This window comes from Macrosteles quadrilineatus, unplaced genomic scaffold (assembly GCF_028750875.1).
Source record: "Macrosteles quadrilineatus isolate MER2022 unplaced genomic scaffold, UCM_ALF_1.0 Scaffold_1__1_contigs__length_201487025, whole genome shotgun sequence".
In the NCBI taxonomy this organism is placed as follows: Eukaryota; Metazoa; Arthropoda; class Insecta; order Hemiptera; family Cicadellidae; genus Macrosteles; species Macrosteles quadrilineatus.
Window position 1 is genome coordinate 84,431,164 of NW_026542594.1, and position 21,752 is coordinate 84,452,915.

At 35.0% G+C, this 21,752-nt stretch overlaps 1 protein-coding gene across 4 annotated transcripts in view; it reads left to right on the forward strand.

Annotated features, from left to right (window-relative positions):
- Positions 1 to 21,752, forward strand: part of LOC128983700 (WD repeat-containing protein 11-like) — a 221,408-nt gene that overhangs the window by 127,440 nt on the left and 72,216 nt on the right. For all 4 annotated transcript variants that reach the window (XR_008489894.1, XR_008489893.1, XM_054403102.1 and 1 more), the window contains exons 16-19: positions 2,816 to 2,934; positions 5,104 to 5,325; positions 9,803 to 9,977; positions 18,081 to 18,221. Coding sequence is in view for 2 of the 4 variants with exons in the window: in XM_054403102.1 (XP_054259077.1) it covers positions 2,816 to 2,934; positions 5,104 to 5,325; positions 9,803 to 9,977; positions 18,081 to 18,221 (657 nt within the window). In the remaining 2 variants the exon portion in view is untranslated. The remainder of the gene's footprint in view (positions 1 to 2,815; positions 2,935 to 5,103; positions 5,326 to 9,802; positions 9,978 to 18,080; positions 18,222 to 21,752) is intronic.

A 21,752-nucleotide genomic window follows, 5' to 3' on the forward strand; every position in this document is an offset into this window, starting at 1 on the left:
AATCATGAAAGCCTTGAATCTAATATCAGCAAGATATTGTTGCTATTTTTAAAAGAGCTTGTACTGGTCTACCTTCCTTGATATAGGTAACATTGTTACTTTGATAATGACTAAACAAAACACCACAATTAAAATAGCATTATCATTACTGCTAAATAAGAAGAAACCGATCAATGAACTACCTACACAAATTTGGTGTAACCTGTATATACAGTAATGCTCGGCGGTTTAAAGCATCAGCGGCTGTTGCAGCTACTAAAAATCCAATGTTAAGCGGTATAAGAGACTGCAAAGATGGATTTATACAAGCTGTAAGTGACAAATTCGATACATTCTTATCTACATAGAATTGCTTAATGCTTACGTCAAACCCACAGCATGCCTTTACTTATGACTCAAGCTAAAACCTCGAGCGACTTCTCAGTTATATGCAATAACTCCATTATTTACATTACTTAAATATAAATCTGTAACTTTACCAGTATTTTTATTTTTTCATCACACCAATAAGTGCTATTGTTGCTTAAAATAAACCGGGAGATTCTCACTGCACCTACAGATTGGGGGAATACGAGAATGTTCAGTGTAAAGGGGCGAGTGTGATGTGTGGGGAGGGGGGGGGGGGTTGAAGGCACTAATAACAATTATTTTTTACAAAGGTTACTTGTACAAATGTGGAATGCATAATATAATTATGATTTTTGAACAATGAATGTAATATGTCATAGGTATTGGCACTAAATTACAACTTTATGTTAATAATAACTTCAATTTCACAAAATTGTGCTAAAACCGTGAGGTTTACAAATAAAAGTGTTGATATCATTTCTGTGTAGTTTTTTACGCTCTACATTTTATGTCTCTACATAAATATCTCTAAAACTAACCGTTTTCGAGTATTTATCGAAAAACCAGTTTTGGCCGCCATTTTTCCAATATGGCGGCGTTTGCCCAAGGGTGCCAAGGTGGCACCCGGCATATTCGTAATCAGCGCAAAAAACTGAGTCAGAATCAGTCAAAAAACCTTTGTCCACCCAAATTTCCAGGTCCCCCTAGCTGACGCCCAGACTAACTGTGTCAAGTGAATGAAAACAACATATTGATTGGAAATTGTATAGGCCTATGCAGTTTTAAAATAGTTTAACTAACATTCATAAGAAAGAGAATAGTGGATGCCCGAGCATTATCATTGATGAAGAGTGGTTGCTTAAGTTGATCAGAATATTGAGAATAATGCTTACAGACCACTGTTTCAGTAGAGGTCAGCAAATGAGAACAGTTTTGACATTTTTGGATGCCTACCATCAGGATCAGGGGTTTCCAACCTTATGAGAACACACCCAGAGACCACACACATCTGGCCGGCAAAAAGGGCTTCGTCTGGACTGCAAAGGCCAACTAAGAAAAATATTATATTAAATATTAGTATAGATTGGTGATTATCACCCACAATCGGGGCAGCACTCGAGAGCATCTCTTGCGATCAATTGTTTTGTTTATTGATAACATTATGTTTACAAACAAGTAAACAATATTAGTTGGCCAACAAGTTATACGTAAGAAAATATAGCAACAAATAAGTAAGCAATAAAATTTCAAAATCCACCTCTGAACTCGTAATAAAAATAAAAAAAACTTTGTTGTGGGTTATTTAAAGGGGATCTAACATAACATACCACACTAAAATATTGCTGGCCCGGCCGGCTTTTCCTCCAAAATTGTTCGATGTGTCCCTTGAGTAAATAAGGTTGGAGGCCCCTGATCAAAATTGTACAATGTGTCCCTTGAGTAAATGAGGTTAGAGGCCCCTGATCAAAATTGTACAATGTGTCCCTTGAGTAAATAAGGTTGGAGGCCCCTGATCAAAATTGTACAATGTGTCCCTTGAGTAAATAAGGTTAGAGGCCCCTGATCAAAATTGTTCGATGTGTCCCTTGAGTAAATAAGGTTGGAGGCCCCTGATCAAAATTGTGATTCACTACAAGATTGGATCATAATAAATGATGAAACAGTGAAACACATTGGTTGCAACATAAAATTACAGTTTATAGATCGGAGGTACACTTAATCTCCCAAAGAAGCAAGAAAATTCTCACAAACCTTGTCAAACAAGATTAGTGTAATAGTAAATGTGTGTTTTTTTTTTTCATATGAGTGGTGTAATTCTGATTGACTATCTTAAAGAAGGCGCAACAACAAACTCTAATATAGTCAAAATTTTCTCAATCTTAGGACAGCAATTACAAAAATACATATATACAAGTTTCCAAAATGTTGGTCTTGCATGTCAATAACCGGTCTCCCTTGGCAAATTGAACACAATATCTCCTTTATTCATTCAAATGGGAAATAATCGTCATCTGCCCTACAGTTCAGAACTTACATGAATGGTTTTCACGTGTTTCCTAAAATGAAGACTTGGTTACCAGCACAGTGATAATCCAATACTCAAGGGAGGGCTATCATTGATGGAGATGATGACGAGGAGTTCCAGTTGTGTGTCACTGAGTGGCTGACATTGCAGAAATTCTACAAACTGTCGCAACAGAATTCTAAGAATAAGGAATTTCAAAGCTCAGCCTCAGCTACGATAAGTGCCTCAATTTATTTGGTGACAAGTTTAATAACTAGAAAAGTTTTATATTTTTTTTTCTTACACACATTTTTTATTTTGTTCCAAAACGTCCCTTTCATTCTGAATATCCCTTGCATAAATTAAACTAGATGTATGTTTCCTAAACCTCAACACTCTCACCCTTATGTATAAAACTGACCAGCAAAATGATCAGTATAAAGATTAATGTTATCATTCCAGGCAGTGCTGCCGAGCTTGTAGCTAAGGAAAATTTGGTATTCAGTGACACCGAAAGTCACCTTTACCACTTTGCGGTTGATGGAAATGTTGTGCGAGATGGAATAAAGATACCTCCAGAGGTAATACAAATTAAATTATGTTGAACCATAACTTGTAATTTAATGTACCGTACAGTCTTTTATGTAATAATGCCAACACACTTTACCATCGGTAATTACATTTTGAGAAGTTATATCATCTAGTATAGTCGAATTGGGGGATCTTAGGTTCTTCAATTTGGACATTGTAGATGGAGGGTTGTAATCCCATCTTATTGTCTAGGGTGCAATGTAAGTGTTTACCTGGTAAAGCTGGGGGAAGAAGTTCAAATTTAACCACCTGAAATAAGTTATGAATACTTGGAAGTTGACAGGATAGGTAGTTTCTTTATTAGTTTGCATCTAATAATTCATTTTGCTGAAAATTTGAAAATCTGGATGTAGTGTGTCGAGTGAAAGATTTACCAAAATATTGTGCATTTGTCAAAAAAAGGTTACAGTAATTGAAAAAAAAGATAAGGTAAGAATAAGGATACAGCTAGTTTTATTTTCAATCCAAAAGGAGTCAAACAAGTTAAATCACGAACAGACCAAATAGCTGACAATTCCAATTTTTAAGGGAAGTAAAATCAATCTGTATGTTCATTTCAAAGTCAAACTTAACTTTAACAAAACAGTGAATAAGCTACTTACAAAATGAACAAAGTCCTTTTCCTAACTTTTGCAGGTCTATTATAGTAGTTAAGGCAACAATCGCGTAAAGATAGTGTTAATAACGGGTCGCCGGAATTTTATCCCCCTGGAATTTTACCCCCTGGGCAAAGCTGACGTCACAATGATGTAGTAACTTGAGCGGCCAAAAGTTTGTTCGCGGCCGGAATTTTACCCCCGCGGATTTGGAAGTCTAATGGATATAGTCAGAGCGTGATTAATTAGATTAGCGATGAAAACCGGAATTTTACCCCCTGTCCATATAACTAGCGTTTAGACAACTGAAGATGTACGGGCCGGATTTTTACCCCCGGATTTTTACCCCTGGAATTTTACCCCCGGATTTTTACCCTCCGGAATTTTACCCCCGGAATTTTAGCCCCAGATTTTTACCCCCAGATTTTTACCCCCGGAATTTTACCCCCTGACCAATTTTAGAAATTGAATAATTGATTTTCTTATTTCCGTTTTTAATTAATTGTAAACAGTTCATTATTTAGTAGCCTATCTTTATTTATTTCGTAATCTCAACTAAGTAAACACAATTCGCTGTTTTATTTTGATCATATTAATCAACAGTTGGCTTCAAAGATCAAATCCTGATACTCGAATCTCAAAATTAAAATTAAAAAGCCGTTCGATTAGTTAATGTTACAAATGAATTAAGATAGGCTACTTAATAATAAAATGTTTACTATTAAATTAAAACTGAATGAAGATAATTAATCATTTTCACTAATTTATATATCTGACCAGGGGGTAAAGTTCCAGGGGCAAAGTTCCGGGGGTAAAAATCCGGGGGTAAAAATCCGGGCCGTACATTCTAGGTTTTTGTAATTTGATGTGTTCTGATTAAATTCACAACCGTGAAAATATATGTTTAATTCCGCGTTTAATCCATCGAGCTGATGTCACGAAACTCAAAAGTTCGCGGCCGGAATTTTACCCCCTGGTTTGTGACGTCACGTTTGCCCAGGGAGTAAAATTCCAGGGGGATAAAAATCTGCTACCCCTTAATAACACAAGAAGAAATTTAAGGTACAAGCCTTGGCAAGTGACTTAAAAACTTGTACGAGTGTCGTTAAGACTATTTAAGCGAGTTGCGTACACTACTTTACCACCTACGACCTAATAACCGACGGTACGATTGGTTATTTAATTACTAACAATAACTCGTAACTTCTAAGAGAGGTTATGTTTTTGTTTATAACCTTTCATTGCCACTGACATTAATGCAAAGACTCATTGTACCAACCACTAATTGCACCCATCATTAACAATTAAATTGATAAACAGCTGATTAGTTGGAGTTTGAAGGATTACAATTTTATTTCTTTTCTCTCAATCTTTGATCTTCATTGGTCCGTTACTCATGTTCAAGTTAAGTATGTTCAAGATGCTGTTAAGTAAGTAAACAATGCTGATATGTGATTCTTTTGCTGATATGTTGAATTCTAAGAACTGAACTGAAATGGCTAGCTTAAAAAACTGTCATAGGTAAATAAATTTAAAAGTATGAACTGTTTTTTTTTTGTACAGAGTGGTGTGGGAATGATCACATGCATTGCATTCAAGAACAACCAGATAGTCCAGGCTGATGTGGATGGCCTGTTGAACATATGGGATCTGAAATCTCGCACATCACGTAACTCCCACACTGGCCGGGGATGGATCCGCAAGATACGGTTCTCACCAGGCAAAGGCAACCTCAAGCTCCTCATACTCTACTCAGATGGTGTCGATATTGTGGATCTAAAAAATGTAGGTGGTGGGGATACTGAATGGTAAATGATAGTTGATAGAAATCATTCTAAGAATGTCAAACCTTGAATACCAATTAAACAGTTTTAGATCAACATATTTATAACATTTTGAATAAAGTAAATTCTCTTACCAATGCGAAGCCTGCACACAGAGTAATAATAAATAAGCAAGACAAAAAAAAAACAAATAGGCCTATAACTATCCAGTATTTACACCCAATGAAAAATGCTGTATTGTAATTTTACAAAGCTGTTAACTTCAACACCAGTTGCATAAATCTTCAGGCACAAAAATCTAACCCAAGCCTTTACTTCAATCCAAACCAATCTGTTTATTTTGTTGTTTTGTTGTTTATTTTTGTTATTTTTTGTATAAAGCTATAAAGGTTGAGGAAACAAAATATCTATCTATATATTAAATACCCACGCTGCAGCAAACCTGCCGACTAAGCGAATTTCCGTTTGCCTGGATTGATTTATTTTGAAATTATCTATTAAATTAACATTTATGTTTAACGAGTACCTAGGTTTGCTGCTACAGGGAAACTAATAAAGTGTGTTTTTTATTAAAATATCAATAGCTTGGTATTAAATAAATAAATCCGCCAATTTCGATCAAAATATATCCTTAAACAAGCCAACTACAACAGTGTACAATATTCTCCATAAGAATAACATGGGAAATTTAAATTAACAATTTTTTGAATTTTCTCCATAACCATTCAACTAGAGGTGTGCGGATAGTGAAATTTCATTTCGGATCGGATTCGGATCGGATAGTTGAGGCTCGGTTCGGATCGGATCGGATATTGGGAGGTTCGGATTCGGATATTTTCGGATTCAGATAGTTTGGCTCGGTTAATAATAAGCTGCATATGTATTTTTAACGTATAAAACAATGTAAAGCTGTGTAAATAAACATAAATTACAATTTTGAATTATAGAATTTAAAATTAGCCAAGTCCACAGTTTTCTCTCTCTTGAAAATCACAATTCACAACATTTATTTTCAAAAGTTCGTTGCTTGAATTAAGTACACTAGCAGCCGAAATCTTCACACAACACCTTAGCTCAGCAGGACTGATGTCAAACGTTTGGGCTTGTTTACTTGAGGTTATGTTTTTTATGTTGTTTCCTGGTTCTCACAAGACAAGAAGTTCGATCTCAAGTTTATTTTCACATTGTATTTCCTTACGTTTTTCGAACGGATTATTGGCCTTAAAAGTGGCATTTTGCGGGTTTGCCAAGTTTAGAAAACATCACTAATGCACTAAGCTGGGCTCTAGCTCACGATTTGATGTTGGGCAGTTAGGCTTTATAACTCTGTAAAAGGTGTGTAACCCTGAATTTATAAATTTCATTCTACACTTATTCACTGCCAAACATAATTCAGTATAACCTTGATGAACCGAGAATTACACTATAGCCTACATAACTCATTACCCCAAGTAAAATACCAAGATAATTTTTATAATTGTATTTGAATCGTATAGGCCTAATCTTAATTTGTTAAAAATGGATTGTATGTTCAACAATTGCAGTCCATTATTGTTATGCAGTATGGTCCCAAATTATTGTTTTTGATTTTGAAACATCGCAGTTCATTTGACAAAATTAATTGAAGCAGCCCAATGTCAAGTCACGCTTGTGCAATACATTGTTTACAAGCTTTCTCCAGACCACTGGGGAGGGGAGGGTCTGATAAGCAGTCTATTGTTCACCCTCAAGAAGGTTCGACCCTCATTAGTGCCGCTCGGCTGCACTCAGTGGGGAACCCAATGCCACAATTCAATCTTTTAAATGAATAAAAATATTTGGTAATAATTGTTTTATTAATATTCACCTTGAAATTTCAATAAATTTGGTGTAAAATTTGACAAAAATCGCCCATTTTGACCGATTATTAATACAGTACCAAATACCAATAAAGTACATACATTGGTAATTAAATAATAGGTAAAGATTAACCGATTTTCGTCCAGTTTTACCCCCTGCTGTGCGCTATGTCACAAAAGCTGATAACGACATGGGTGATTAGTAACCATGGCAACTTGTTGAATGTGTGTTGAAGGGAAACCCAAGAAATAGAAGAACAAAGAGAAAGAATAATGACGTTGTTATCTTTATACCCTTTTTACAATTTATGTTATTGTTATCTTTATGTAAGATTTTATGATTTTGTTTTATAGGTTTAAAAGATAATTCTTTTTAACTACGGGAATATCAATTTATAATTTATCAACGTGCTTTTCTTCTGAAACAGCAATACCGGATGCATTATAAAGGTAATAGTAATGGTAAGGGTAATGACCTAAAATATCACGATTGTGCAATATTGTATTTTGATGTTGAAATTAAAATCAGACAAAAGTTTGTATATCCATGGTCCCAATAGTTTAATCATGTAATATGTACACAATCAATGCTAAATAATCGTGGTTAGTTCTAACTTTATTTTTTATTATTCAAAGTTTCTACACAATAAGACAATCCAAAGTCAAACCGGGCAATGAATACCCAAAAAACAACGTATCTTGTCCTGTGGTGATTGGAATACCACTCGCCGGCCAGTCCTGGTTTAGGGAAGTAGTGCAAGTCTATATATAGCTTCAAGGTCTTACCCCCCCCCTCCCCCCCCCACCGGTCCTACTTGACTCACTACCCGCACTCCTTTCGAGGTCATTGCCCAACCCCTCCCACCCTTCTATTGTGTTGCCTTTCTATTGTTTCTATTCTGATTTTTTTTTCAGGAAACATTAAATCTATTGTTTACGTAACATCACAGTAGTAGGCTAGATTTTTCTACTTTGAAACAGTACTGTAAAAAAAGAACTATTACGCAGGGCCCCTAGTATCAGGAGCGAGACAAGCACGAGTTGACTTTCATTTGACCATGGTAGTTCTTTTCTGCTTTATGTCTGTTCGTTCCAGATGAATCTAATCGTAAAGCAAAACAGCCGATAACGACTAAACTAGTTATCGGTATTGCATCATACGGCTTCTTTGCCGTTTGCTGTTAGGTCGTTGGAAACGTATTGCTGTAATTTTGTCCTGGGAAACTAATGATGGTTATGGAGATTTAGTTTTCTGTCCAAAACGTCAAAATATATTGTCTATCCCAATATGTCGGATATATAACGGATAGTGTCGGATATCGAATTTGGGCTCGGTTCGGATACGGATATCCGAACCGAACCGAATCTGACCCGATTTTTCGGATATCCGCACACCTCTACATTCAACGTACAAAAACACTTTGATATACTAAATTATTTGTTTTTTAAAGCTCTTTAATAATTGAGTAGTTGGAGTATCTGGAGAAAAATTGATAATTTTGTGTTTTAAGGGTAAAAAATGAGAAAACCCCATTTTTACCCCATAAAACCCCCCGTTAAACCCTGTTCCCATGGTCCAATCATGCTGGTTCGCGAACTCATTCAAGTTTATCCCGCCTTACACCTTCAAACCAAATTTTATAAAAATCGGACAAAAGTTACTCAAGTTATCGTCCGGACACATACACACACACATATATATATAGGCTACATAAATAAAAATTTGAAGGAATTGTGTTTTTGGCCTCTAAGAACATCAAAATGAAAAAGTAAATCGGTCCCGGGCCTAAGTCTTACCATGAGACCAACAGTAATAGCTACTTCCCTATAGGGAAATTCGCTAAAAGGCAAGCATGGTTTTTGTCTACAAAACTCCTCTTTGGTTTCTCAACCGATTTTGTTAGTTTATGGTGCATCTGAAAGATTTCATCGACTAGAAGTCATATAAGGTCTGAAATGTTTAAAAAGTCCCTTGGGCTCTGCCTCAGTGGCTTTCAAAGTTCCCATGTTAATTTTTTGTTTACAAACAAAAAGCTGGATCAGCTGGACAATTTAATTGCTGTTAACTTTTAAGTTGCAATTCAAGGAAAACAGTCTAAACACAGTTACTGACTTAGTTGAAATTAAATATCTAAGTTATATTGTGCTCTGAAAACTATTTTTCTACATACAGTAATTAGATTTGTAATCCCGGGTCTAGGTCTTACCGTGCCACCTACGGTAATAGCGACTTCCCTATAGGGAAATTCGTTTCACTAAAGCAGTGTTAATGTAAACATAAACAATAAAGCAGTCGGTGACCAGGTTATGTTAAACCGGTTGGGCGCAATAATAGGTCAAGAAAATTCTAAAAGAGCATATCATAAATTTAGCATTATATTCCTTTGATGAGTTAGAAATAATATTTTATTTTATGTATTTAGACACTATTCAGTATTCACTGTACCACCAATGCACATGAGTTATGATGAATAAAGATGTTTGACTACTATAATGTGCAAGTATCTGTAGTAATGACAATTGGTATTGAGAATGGACACATCCCTACTAATAATTATAATTGTACTATCCAGAATACTTACCCAGGCACCCCTATGTTTTCTTTGGAAATATAAGTTTAATACAACTGTTTGTGTGCAGCAACAGTATGAGCGACTGGCTCAGCTCAAGTGCCCCAAGGACATGGTGAAGGTGTTAGATATAGACTGGGCAGCCCCTGACACCCCAGTGCTGGCTACAGAGGATGGCTGTTTACGCATCATGGACTGCAAACTCACTCAGACTGCTTCTTCACTGGCTGATTACACCTTCAAAGGTATTACTTGTAATTATTTAATTATTCATTGATAAATTTTAGATTTATCTAGTGATTTGTCGAAATTTATCGATTCTCGATACCGATACCTGAAAAATCAATTCTCAATTCTCGATCCTAATACAATTTTTTTATTGTTTTACCATGGATTGGTAATACTACACCAACCACTGTCTTTGTCCTTCCATTAAGTTTTTTTGAGGTAATGGTGTGTTTTTCTTTTAAAGAAAAAATTTATGCAGCAATGATACATTCCAACTAGCCATTTTAAGTTTAAACCCTTCTAAATAAATTGAAATTCTAAATAAATAAAAACATTAATGAATATCTAACAATAAAAATCAAAAAGGAAATTTAGGGGTGGGCGAGTAGTGATTTTTCAATTCGAGTCGAGTCGAGTCGAGTCGAGTATTTGAGTAAAAACTCGAGTATTGAGTCGGGTGGAGTAGTTGCGCATTAAATAGGCCTAGGCCCAGGGTTTAAGCTGTGGTAGCATTTTTAGCATCTTGCTATTCACAACTTAAAAATGCTAAATTGTTTTGCAGACTAGGCCTATAGCAAATTTTCTACAAATAAAATTGAAGATGTAATCATAGATAAAAGGAGTATAGACACAGATACCCCACGCAATGCTAATATGTGTTAACAATATTTGGCCGAAAAACCGACTAGATCCTAGGCGGCGCTAGTCTCGAAACCGACTAAGCGCGGTTGCCATGTCGTGCAACTCAGTCGGTCGACTGGCCAACTCAGCCGGCTGGGAGAGATTCCCTCGCCTCGCACCCGCAACGTACATACAGTGCACGAGCACTTCACTCACGCTCTTCTGCTGCTCTGTCCAGTGTTGAGCTTCAATGAAATACGTTTTCTTCTGAAAATTTTAAAGACTTTGTGTGATAAACATAACATTAATTGGTTGAATATTGTTGTACGTTTACCATAAACTAAAAAAAATTATATACTTAATTTAAAATGTAATGTAGATTTGTTTTCAATGTAAAAAATTAACTTAAAGACTGAGAACACATATATCTAAATTATTTTATTTTAGTTTTTGTATGCAGGAGTCTAAGCAATATGTAACCTATGCATTAAAACGTGGAGGATTTTTTTTATATTTCAAACATTCCAAACAGAAAATAAGTGCTATTCAGGGTGTCTTGTACACATATGAACAAACTTTGTCACGTTATTCAGCTGTTAAAATAAACAAAAAAATGTAATATCGTGATTTTTACAAAAACATTGATAACTCACCGTTTGAGCTACAGCGTTGAAATTCTGTAATTATGGTTATCTTATTGACTTCAATCTTAATACATGCGCAAAGTATGAATAAAAACTCTTGGACTATGTTTAAAACCAAGGATAACGTTATCTATAATTGAGACGATATCCTACTAATATTATAAATGAGAAAGTTTGGATGTATGGATGTATGGATGGATGTATGGATGTATGGATGTATGTTTGTGACAAGTGAACGCGAAAAATACTGGTCGGATTGGGCTGAAATTTGGCATGATGATAGCTCACATTCCCGATTAACATAAAGGCATATTCTTATTTCAAAAATCCTTTTGGGCTCCGCCCCAGTGGCTCTGGAGTTTCCCATGTTAACCTTATGAGAAATGAAATTATTGAATCTTAACAGCTGTTTCAATTAAACAAGTTGGTTCTGTTCTGTGATGTTCAATAGCATTAAAGTTACAAAAATTATCAACAGGGTGCAGCACTATTATTTCTTTTACATTTATGACAACAGCTAATTTGCAACCAAAAGGTGAGTGAGCGTAGCGAACGAACTTCAACCTGGAGGCGAGTTAGCGTAGCGAACGAGCTAACCTGAAGGCAAGTGAGCGTAGCGAACGAGCTCCAACCTAAAGGTGAGTGAGCGTAGCGAACGAGCTCCAAACTAAAGGTGAGTGAGCGTAGCGAACAAGCTCCAACCTAAAGGTGAGTGAGCGTAGCGAACAAACTTCAACCAGGACGTGATTGAGCCATGCGAACGAGATAATCTTGAAAATTAAGAAGTTAAACGGGGCAAAGCCCGCGGGTTACAGCTAGTATAAGTATAAAACAACAACCAAAGCCAACAGAGATACGTTTTATACAAAGATGAAATGGTGTACAATGATATCCATCTTGAAAATAAAAAAAAGTTAATTCTTGGTTTTCTTTTAGATATTATAAGTTGTTTTACATTTTGAGATTTTTAGGGACTTATGTCCCTATCATCAAACTAGTTAAAACATAAATAAATATCCACTATACCCATGATTTTCAACGGGGAGGGGATACAAAATTTAAAAATACCCCCTAAATCAATTACATAGTTTGAGGAAATAAACCTACTACATGGCTGTGGACTGTACACAGCCATGAGGTAAGCTAAATAAATAATTAAGCAAATCAGAGTTTAGATATGGTTTACGAACTCAGAGCATACAATTATTAGGTATCAATTGTCTTTGTCCTACTTGTTCTTTTTGACGTGTTCTGTATATTGTTTCATATCTTAATTATAAAGTTTGGAAAGATATTTCACAAAATGTGAGTATTAGTTTTTTGGCTTTTTAAATGTAGTTCAATATTTTTGTTTTTTCGAATATACCTATTAGAATTGTCCGTAAACAAGTGTGAGTACATGTAATAAGAGATTTATCTACTTGCAATTAAGATAGTATATTATTTATATTGGCAATTAATGTTCTTTTCATTACTCTACAGACGAAATTACACTTTTTTTAAACGTACAATGAGCTAAGAAAATAGGTTTTTCGCTACACTACTGTAAAATGACATTTTTTTGTTGTATGTTTATCAACTGAAAAAATCTGTTATTACATTGTTTACTACGGCAATAGTATATTTCGTACCTAAGGTCGAAAATGAGGTTTTGCCGGCTCAACGATCGAGAGCTGCAAAACCATTTTTGGTCCGTGGTACGAACACAATTTTTCATCACACTATTACTATTCAAAAACGCAACTTTAAGGTTATGTGAAGAAGTAATTTAAGGAATCAGCAAAAAAAAATAATAGTAAACCGTTGCTAGGCAATGGCGAAAATAAGACAATTCTACTGCAATGCTATGGATACTGTTTGTGTATTTAATATGTAAGCTGGCAGCTGATTTTGCGGCCCTAGGGATGTAAAAACCTGCTCGGTCCCCAAATGACGATGACAGCTGGCATGGTCAGCAAAACGTAACTTTCAGCCTCTAATTAACGTATGTAAAACAGCTAATAACATCATAGTGTGGTGAAAAAGATTGTTTACTATGCGAAAGTATGTTTACTATATATATATTTTTTTGCTGATGTAAACAAACAATAATATTATCAATATCAATATCAATATCAATTTAACTATGCCATTTTAGAAAACGTTATGACTGAGGCTTATGACTGAGATTTCGATGTGGAAACCCATTATTAAAATAGTGATTCTTGTGCAAAAACCCAGAGATTGTTTGGACCACATTCCACCCTTGGTTAATATGGTGTTGTTTCAAATTGGAAAACAACGGTGAACTGGGTAAAATTATTTACTATAACAGCTTAAAACAAAAAAATAATTGGCTGGTGCCGCAAAACCCTTTGTACACCAGCAAATGTTGTAAGCGTGTGAGCCGCAGTAACTCGAAGTCCGAAGAGATTTGCCAGGAAGCGTTTGTTGTTGAAAGCTTTAAGTTGGCTCTTTTTTGTGGGGGGGGGGGGGGTATTCTGATAAGCTACTTGAAGTTCGAGGTTTTTCGAAGTCGCCCCTTAGATTTGCTTAAACCGAAGCTAAGAATTGTCCCATATTTTATGATTGGTTTTGAAAGTGAGTGCAATTTCAAAATGTTTTAATTCTTGGCATTTTTTCTCTAAAGCTTCTCGTTTAGGAGTTACAGCGTGTTACAACTAAGAAAATGACTTGCAGATTTCCGGTGTACATGTAGCACCTAAACGAGTACGTTTGGAGCAAAAATACAAAGAGTAAATAGTCTTAGAATTGCATCCATATTCTAAAAAGACCATAACCTACACCGTTTTCCTGTTTTGAAATTTCCCTGCCATTTTTGAAACAATGGAATCAAAATTTGTTATGCATGTTATGGTAAGAATTTTTTACTTTTTGCATTTTTGCTCGAAACGTAGTTGTTTAGGTTAGGAGATGATGCAGAATGAACACCGCAAGTCATTTTTTCTTAGTTGTAACACGTTGTAACTCCTAAACGATTAAGTAGCTTTAGAGAAAAAATGTCAAGAATAAAAACATTTTTAATTGCATTTACTTTCCAAAACAATCCTAAAATATAGGGTCTACCATAAGAAAAATCAAAATTGGCGGTAATATTGGAAACATGGCGGCTTTAATTATTTTTTCAACTTGACCATCAAATTTAAAAAATAAAAAATCCAAGGCATTTACAGTTTAACATTTTGTTATATCCCTTATAACTTTCGAATAAAATAGCTGGCACACTTATATCAATCACCCTGTATATAAAAAGGGCTTAAAGTGTACCCGAAAATATGACTTCATTCAAGCATAGATAAAAGGAGTATGTCTACTCCTTTTATCTATGCTTGAAAAGCTTGAAAGTTTTCAAGACACAGGACGTTTAAATCAAGGGCCAGAAATCGCAAAACAGGCAGCTGTTTTTATGGTTCGAGGACTATACTATCAATGGAAATTACCCGTAGTGCAGTTTCCAATTAATTTAACAATTATTTTATTTTCTTTGTTGTCTATAACTATTAACTAATATCCTTTAAAAAACTTTACAAATTAGTAAGCTGTTTCATTGCGTGTACAGATTCTAAACTATTTTTTATTCATAGTTAATTTGAAAGGACCCATTGTTAAGACTGTAACAACTATGTTTAATTTTTTATTGTTTACTTTATATTGTATTTGTATATGCATTGTTACAAAAAAATAATGGTTTGGTTTTCAATTATTTTGTTTGTTGTTTGTCTGTCTATTCTTGTAGTTTGACGTGATTTTTTTTCTTAAATACTCCTCTTCTGTTGTTCTTAATAAATATTCTGTAAATAAGTAGGCCTAGTAACTTATACAGTCGTTCCAATAGTGGTACGGTTTAAAGTTTGATTGATTAACATAAATTGAAAACTTTGCATTTTGTTTGTTGTCTATACCAAAATGTTTTGATATTGCAAGTAAAATTACGAATATTCATGATTTAGCCCTGGTTTTAAATGTCTAAATTCTCAAATGGTTCAAATGTTTTAAACATTTTTTATGTTTCATAAAATAATGGTACAGTAAGATTTACGAATATAAAAATAGTTAGTTAGTTGTTAAAAACGTGAGTTTCCTTTATAATGCTTTTACAATCTAAATTGAGACATATTTCTCGTATGCAGGCTGAAATATAAATTAAACAATGAACTGAATCGATTTCATATTTAAATTCGGAGTGAGTAGCTCAGATGCTATGGACACAAGTCGTATCAGGTGTGTCAACTGTAGAGAGGGCCGCTACCGCTACGATGCATAGGCCTACTACAACAAACAACTACTGCTGCGCGCCACTGCCATTCATTCTGTCTCTCTCACTCCGTGGGAATCTGGGAGTTTCCGTCGTCCCTGCGCTGCACGACTTGGCAACGCTGCAGGCCTGAAACTAGGGATGGTCAAGTCTCGAAATTTCGGGAAATTTTAAATGACATATAATGGTTAAAACATACCTCGTCAGACAATCCTTAACATGTAGTGTCGATGTTGCTACATATGTTTCGGCGGTTATTTACTGATCTCCGCCATCGTCAGGCAAACAAAAGGATCCACTTGATGTGTCGTCAGAATAAATAAATAATACACACATTTTACAAAACACAAAAACGAAAATGATAGGCCTATCAATTACACGCACTGCCGTGTAATTTTTAAATCTCGTTACACGAGACGAGATTTCTTTTTGGCCGAGATTTTTATCGAGACGAGAAAAAAAAAAAAAATTTAAAACGCCTGCAGAAAGTCAATGCAATACCCGCAATACAGGAGCGTGTTGTAGTTGCGTTTCCTTTGCGAAGGCGTTCTTATTTAATTAATTCTTTAAATGTAAATATTACTTTAATTATTTTAATAATATTACTTTAATAACATTTGAGAAGTTTTGTTTAATGTAAGCAGTGTGAGGAATGTTTATTACTATAAAAAGTCAAAACAAGTACCTAACTATTTTATAAAAATTAATATTGCTTTTATTTTATGATTTATTTTATTTTAGGATAAGTTGAACTCTATCCTAACTGATATCACTATGTTTCCTAATCGTAGGCATTTTTAATAAGTTAGGCGTGATTAATAAAAAAATGTTATGCTGATGTTTTTTAATAAAAGATTGTAAATATTCTTGCCTATTATCATTATTTTTGTATTTAAACAGTCATCTAACAATGTTACAAAATCAGGTAAAAATTTTGAACGTGCATTTCCCGTTGCGTATGAGAAGGGAAATCCCGTCTCGATCTCGTCTCAAAAGTTTATGAGAAATAAAAAATCTCGTCTCGTCTCGTCTCGAACTAAAAATCCAATCTCGTCCATCCCTACCTGAAACGCCAAAACAGCGACTGCACTAGCTCAAATATGGCGTTCGTGACTTCCCTATCTCATTGGGTATCTGTGTCTACTTCTTTTAATCTATGATGTAATGTTCAAACATATGTAATATTAGCCTACTGTAATTTTGTTGTTTTAAATGCTTATTGAATAATATCTTTGCTACAGTTAACTTAGTTGTCTGAGAGTTTGTAGCATTTTACTGAAACAAATTTCATCCTAGCCTAAACCCTGCCTAGGCCTAAATTGGTAGTTTAAGTATACCAAATTTCCTAAGTTAGATGCTTACTAATTATTAGTACCTGTTACCTTAGGCCTAATAAAAAAATTGGCCTAGACTAGCCTACTGTTGGCTGCAGCATTAAATTTACACATCACTTGTTACTGTGTGTTTAATTTGTTTTTCCTTTTCTTCCTCCTCACTAACATGATAATCAACCTGGGTAACTAACTCTAGAATTTATATTATAGAGGTGTGCTAGCCTGACATTTTCAGCCAAGCCAAACTGGAGGTAATATCGTGATCATCCCTAGCGGTTGTGGAGATATCATCTTCGTCTTCTGGGATCACTACAAAATCCAAGATATCTTCCTCAATTACAGAAACATCATTTCTGTCTATCCCGGTTGCAGAAAAATCAAGAACATCTCCCGCGGCCGTGTAGACATCATCATCTAATCCCGCGGTCACGGAAACATCATTTTTGAAATCCGCTATTGTGGCAAATTCATGAACATTTTCATGATTTTTTTTTTCAGGCGGTGTAGACATCATCATCATCATCGTCTTTCGCTGTCACAGAAACGTGTATCGTCTTCCGTGATCGTGGCAAAACCATTAAAATCTTCTGCGGCCGTGTAGGCATCATCATTGACTCCCGTGGTCATGGAAACGTCGTCGTTGTCTTGCGCGTTTTGCAGAAAACGTTTTTTTTTATTCTTGACGATCAATTCTTGATACCGATACAATCGGCCAAGTATCGATAATATTGAGAATCGACACATCCATAGATTTATGTATTACAAAGCAAACGAGCCAATCATTATTTTCTACTTGCATTTTAGTATAAAAAGTGGCCTTCAGTTTTCCTCAGCGTGCTTTATAGCGGTGTAAAGTATAAGAAGTGAAAACCATGAATTAAATTTTCAAGTTTGAGTGTGGCCTTGACCATGGCTTAATAGTAGCTTAAATGTGTGCAAAATTGCATTAGACCTAAACAACCCTAGGGGAGGATTCCTATTGCTTACCTATTCTACAAAATAGGCGTTAAGTCTTTCTAATCTATATAAATACAATCGACATAAGAATTACCTTGATAATACGGCTTGTAAAGCAAGTCCTCTTATACCCTCTGTGAATTATACTAGATACACAGGTGCTTCAGTATCGCTTTAACAGTGCTGTGGTTTATTATACACTATATTTCTAACAAAAGTCCTATTTTTAATTGTAAGAGTCCCATAATGATTGGGCAACAATGTTACACAACTGCAGGAAGGTTTCAGTAAATAGTACAACTGTTCCAGAGCCTGTGTGCTGCCCTGCTCTGCTACCTCCACCAGTTTATTCACATCTCTCTCTGCTGATGTGTACAAGACTACTTGGGACTTCCCCTCCGTCTCAAACATTTACTGTGGAAGATGGCTTCTCCTTAGATAATTTGCAAGGTAAATAACTCCACATGTACTATAAATGTGGGTAGATAGTGATCAATGATTAAGTTAAGAGTTACATTCAGTGGTGGATCAACAGAGAGCCTCCCTCCCCTGGGATGTTGAATTTGCAGTAGACATAAAATGCTACTTTATGATATAGGTTAACCATATGTCAGTATTGAACGAAACGAAATAATGAACAAAACTAGAGGTACGTAGATAACAGTACTAACGATGCCACATCGCATTGTTTACTAAGCATCCTATCATGGTCAAGGTCATTCACCCAACGAGCACATAATATAAATAGAGGGGCTATACCACACTGCTAAGTGTCGCCAGTTCCGCCATATTGAATTGGTCAAGGGGCTCGAATTGGGTCGCTGCAGTGAACAACTTTTAATTGAACACGCACAGAATACACCGTGATTTAAGTGCCTTAGAAGTGCAGATAAAATTTTCAAATTTTGCACAGTTGAAGTTTAGGTCCTTCTTCCACTAACAGTTCTATTTTAATTGTATCTGAAGTATTTATTTTTTAATTATATAACGATAACTAATGTGATGTTTTTATAATTATAGATTTTGACATGAAAAAGTTACTCTGTGGGGAAGTTTTTTATTTTTTGGTCAGGCGAGTTTTAAGTTTTATAAATGCCAAGGTCATTAAATGAGGTAATTTTTTCACTTGAAGCATTTTTTTGTGGGAGCCTTAGTTTAGGAGTTAGGGTGAGTTGAATAACGCTAAATATTTACTCATTTCTGCCGCCGTGCGGGGCCCGTGTGGGTCTCGATCGGGCATCACTGGATAATTCCAACGATATTTCTAACATGGCAACTTGAAAGTAGAATTGTTACTATATTGTAAACACTGTTAGCAAAATTTAGTTAGTAATGAACATACAGTATTTTATATGATGTTATAAATATTCAATAAATACTAAAGCTTGAAACTATTTCAAAGTAGTGCGTAGTTTGTCTGTTATACATTTCATATCAACTAGTGTACCTGTTGCTCGAATTTGAGCAATTGCTCAGTATTACAGGTGTTATTTTAAAACGAATAACAGTTATAATCTCTGATGATGACTCAAAGATTATGGAAATACTCAGGTAAATATTTCATTTCAACCAAGTCAGTAAATGTTTGTAGGAAACTCCTCGTCCCCACCATCACTCCTGGTTAAGTCTGGGACTTATTACCCGTGAAAATCTTCTTTCTTTTTTGGCTTCAGCCACTTTCAATCCTCGTCCATACACATTATGTGTCCAAAAGCCTAACAGCACGACTCTCTTTCCCATACCACCCTGAGCGATAGGGATCATTAAGATTCCTTGTATGGATCTCATCATTAAATTCCTTGCTAAAATGATGTAATCTTGCAGTAAAATATTTCTTGCATATATTTTTTAGTAGTAAACTGTGGTGATTTTGGTCGACTTCTTGTTGAAAACAATGGTCCCCAGAAAAAAGTGGCATCCCTATAAACTGTACCATAACAGTAGTGGTCATTTTCTTTAGTACATTTATGTCGTTGGGAATATTTCTGCTGTCTATAATGATTTTATTCCTAAAAAACAAGTTTGGTTTCCTGAAAACCACAATTTTGTGGCATTAGTTTATCTTAACTTAAATAATTCACTGTTGAAACTAAGCTAAATAACTAAATTAAACAAAATCAATCCAAAATATGTCAACTATCACCATTCAACTCTACAGATTACACCTTACTACGGTTATAATTGTTTAAAAATATAAGATTTACAACAAATACTGCATGTCTGTATGTGCGTTACAGTGGATTGTCGGAATGCACCACCGCGTAGTTCGACGCTCGCTAGTGTGGTGATTCATGCTTTCGACCGCCATCTTGGCTGGGTTGGGGCGCTCTGGACTGGCGACACTCCGGTGTACAATGCTTTAGAAGCGTGTCCTCTCTATTTATATTATGTGCTCGTTGCATTCACCAAACATATTCATCCCTACGCGCGCCATAGAAAAGGTTTTAAGGTGTATACCGATTGGGAAAACCGGGGGAAAACATGAAGTTAAAGGGACCTGGGTAAAACCAAGGAAAATTTGGAATTTACGAAGCCACTCCGGGATTTTTATTTCAGCATTTAACAACTACAGCAGAGGTATGCGAGGGGCTCAATTTTCGAATGAAGTGTAAGATTCCGAAATAATCCGAATATTTCCAAAACAAAAGTATTTTGATGATAATGTATCCCTGTGCTCACAAACTAAAATTTACGATTCTAGTGACAACAACCAAGAATCTTTACCTAAATAAAAAAAAGACCTATTGGTAGGCAAATGAGGATTAACTCTAGGCCTACTCATTGTTTAGCGACCGTTATGGTTTTTTCAACCGTGCTACAACTGCAATTAGCCTCTAGTGTTTTGCACAATGTTGGCATAGTCACTAGGCCGAATACAAAAAAACATCAAAACATAAACTTCATTTGTGAGAATTCTTCTCACGGTATTCAAAGTTTTTACTTAGATCCTTACAAACCTTCACATAGACGATGTTTTAAAAAAACTGCACCTCTCCGCAATTATATTAAGAATAAACATTATGTTAATGTGTTAATTTAAATAACATACAATACTATTATTTAAATATCTATTTTTTAGTGTCTTGTAAATGAGATTTTCAACTATTACATATTAAAAATACAAAATTTTAATATGCTAAAAATTTCTGATAAAAAACGAGTTTTTCATTTTTTGTTTAAACTTAAGAGCACATGCGCAACTGGAAGATAACAACCAATATTTTTAATATTTTACCCTGTTTTGGTATTACAATTTAGCAACTTTTCCAAGGTATTACAACTGGAAAAAAAATTATTGATTTTTTTCGACCCAACCTAATACATTTGTCTTATTTATGGAAATATTATAGTAAAAATGTAATCAGACAAGTGGAAATTCTCTTAATCTGCAGGTTTGCTGTGGCGGGGGTATTTTATTCTCCATAAGAATAACATGGGAGTTTTTTATTTACAATTTTTTTTTTAATTATCTCCGTAACTGTTAGGCATACAACGCTTCAATATACAAAATAATTTCTTTTTTTAAGCTCTACTTAAAAAAAGAGGTTTGGGAAGAAATTGTGAAATTTTGTGTTTTAGTATAAAAAATGGGATAAACCAATTTTTACCCCATAAAACCCCTCATAAACCCCCGTTCTCATAGTTCGACCATGCTGGTTTGCGAACGTGTTCGAATAAACAAAGGTTTACATGTTTGTACCAAATTTCATTAAAATCTGATCATTTTTGCTCGAGTTATCGCTCTAATGGACACATAATATATTAAATGTGAATTTGAACAGAGGGTGTTTTTGGCCTCTGGGGGCCTCAAAACAAAAAAGCAAATTGGTCCCAGATCTAGGTCTTACCACGAGACCTACGGTAATAGCTTATTCTCCGTGAACATAATAACTTGAGTAATCTTTGTCCGATTTTGATCAAATTTGGTTTAAAGGTGTAAGGCGGAATAAACTTGAATGAGTTTACGAACCGATCAGACCA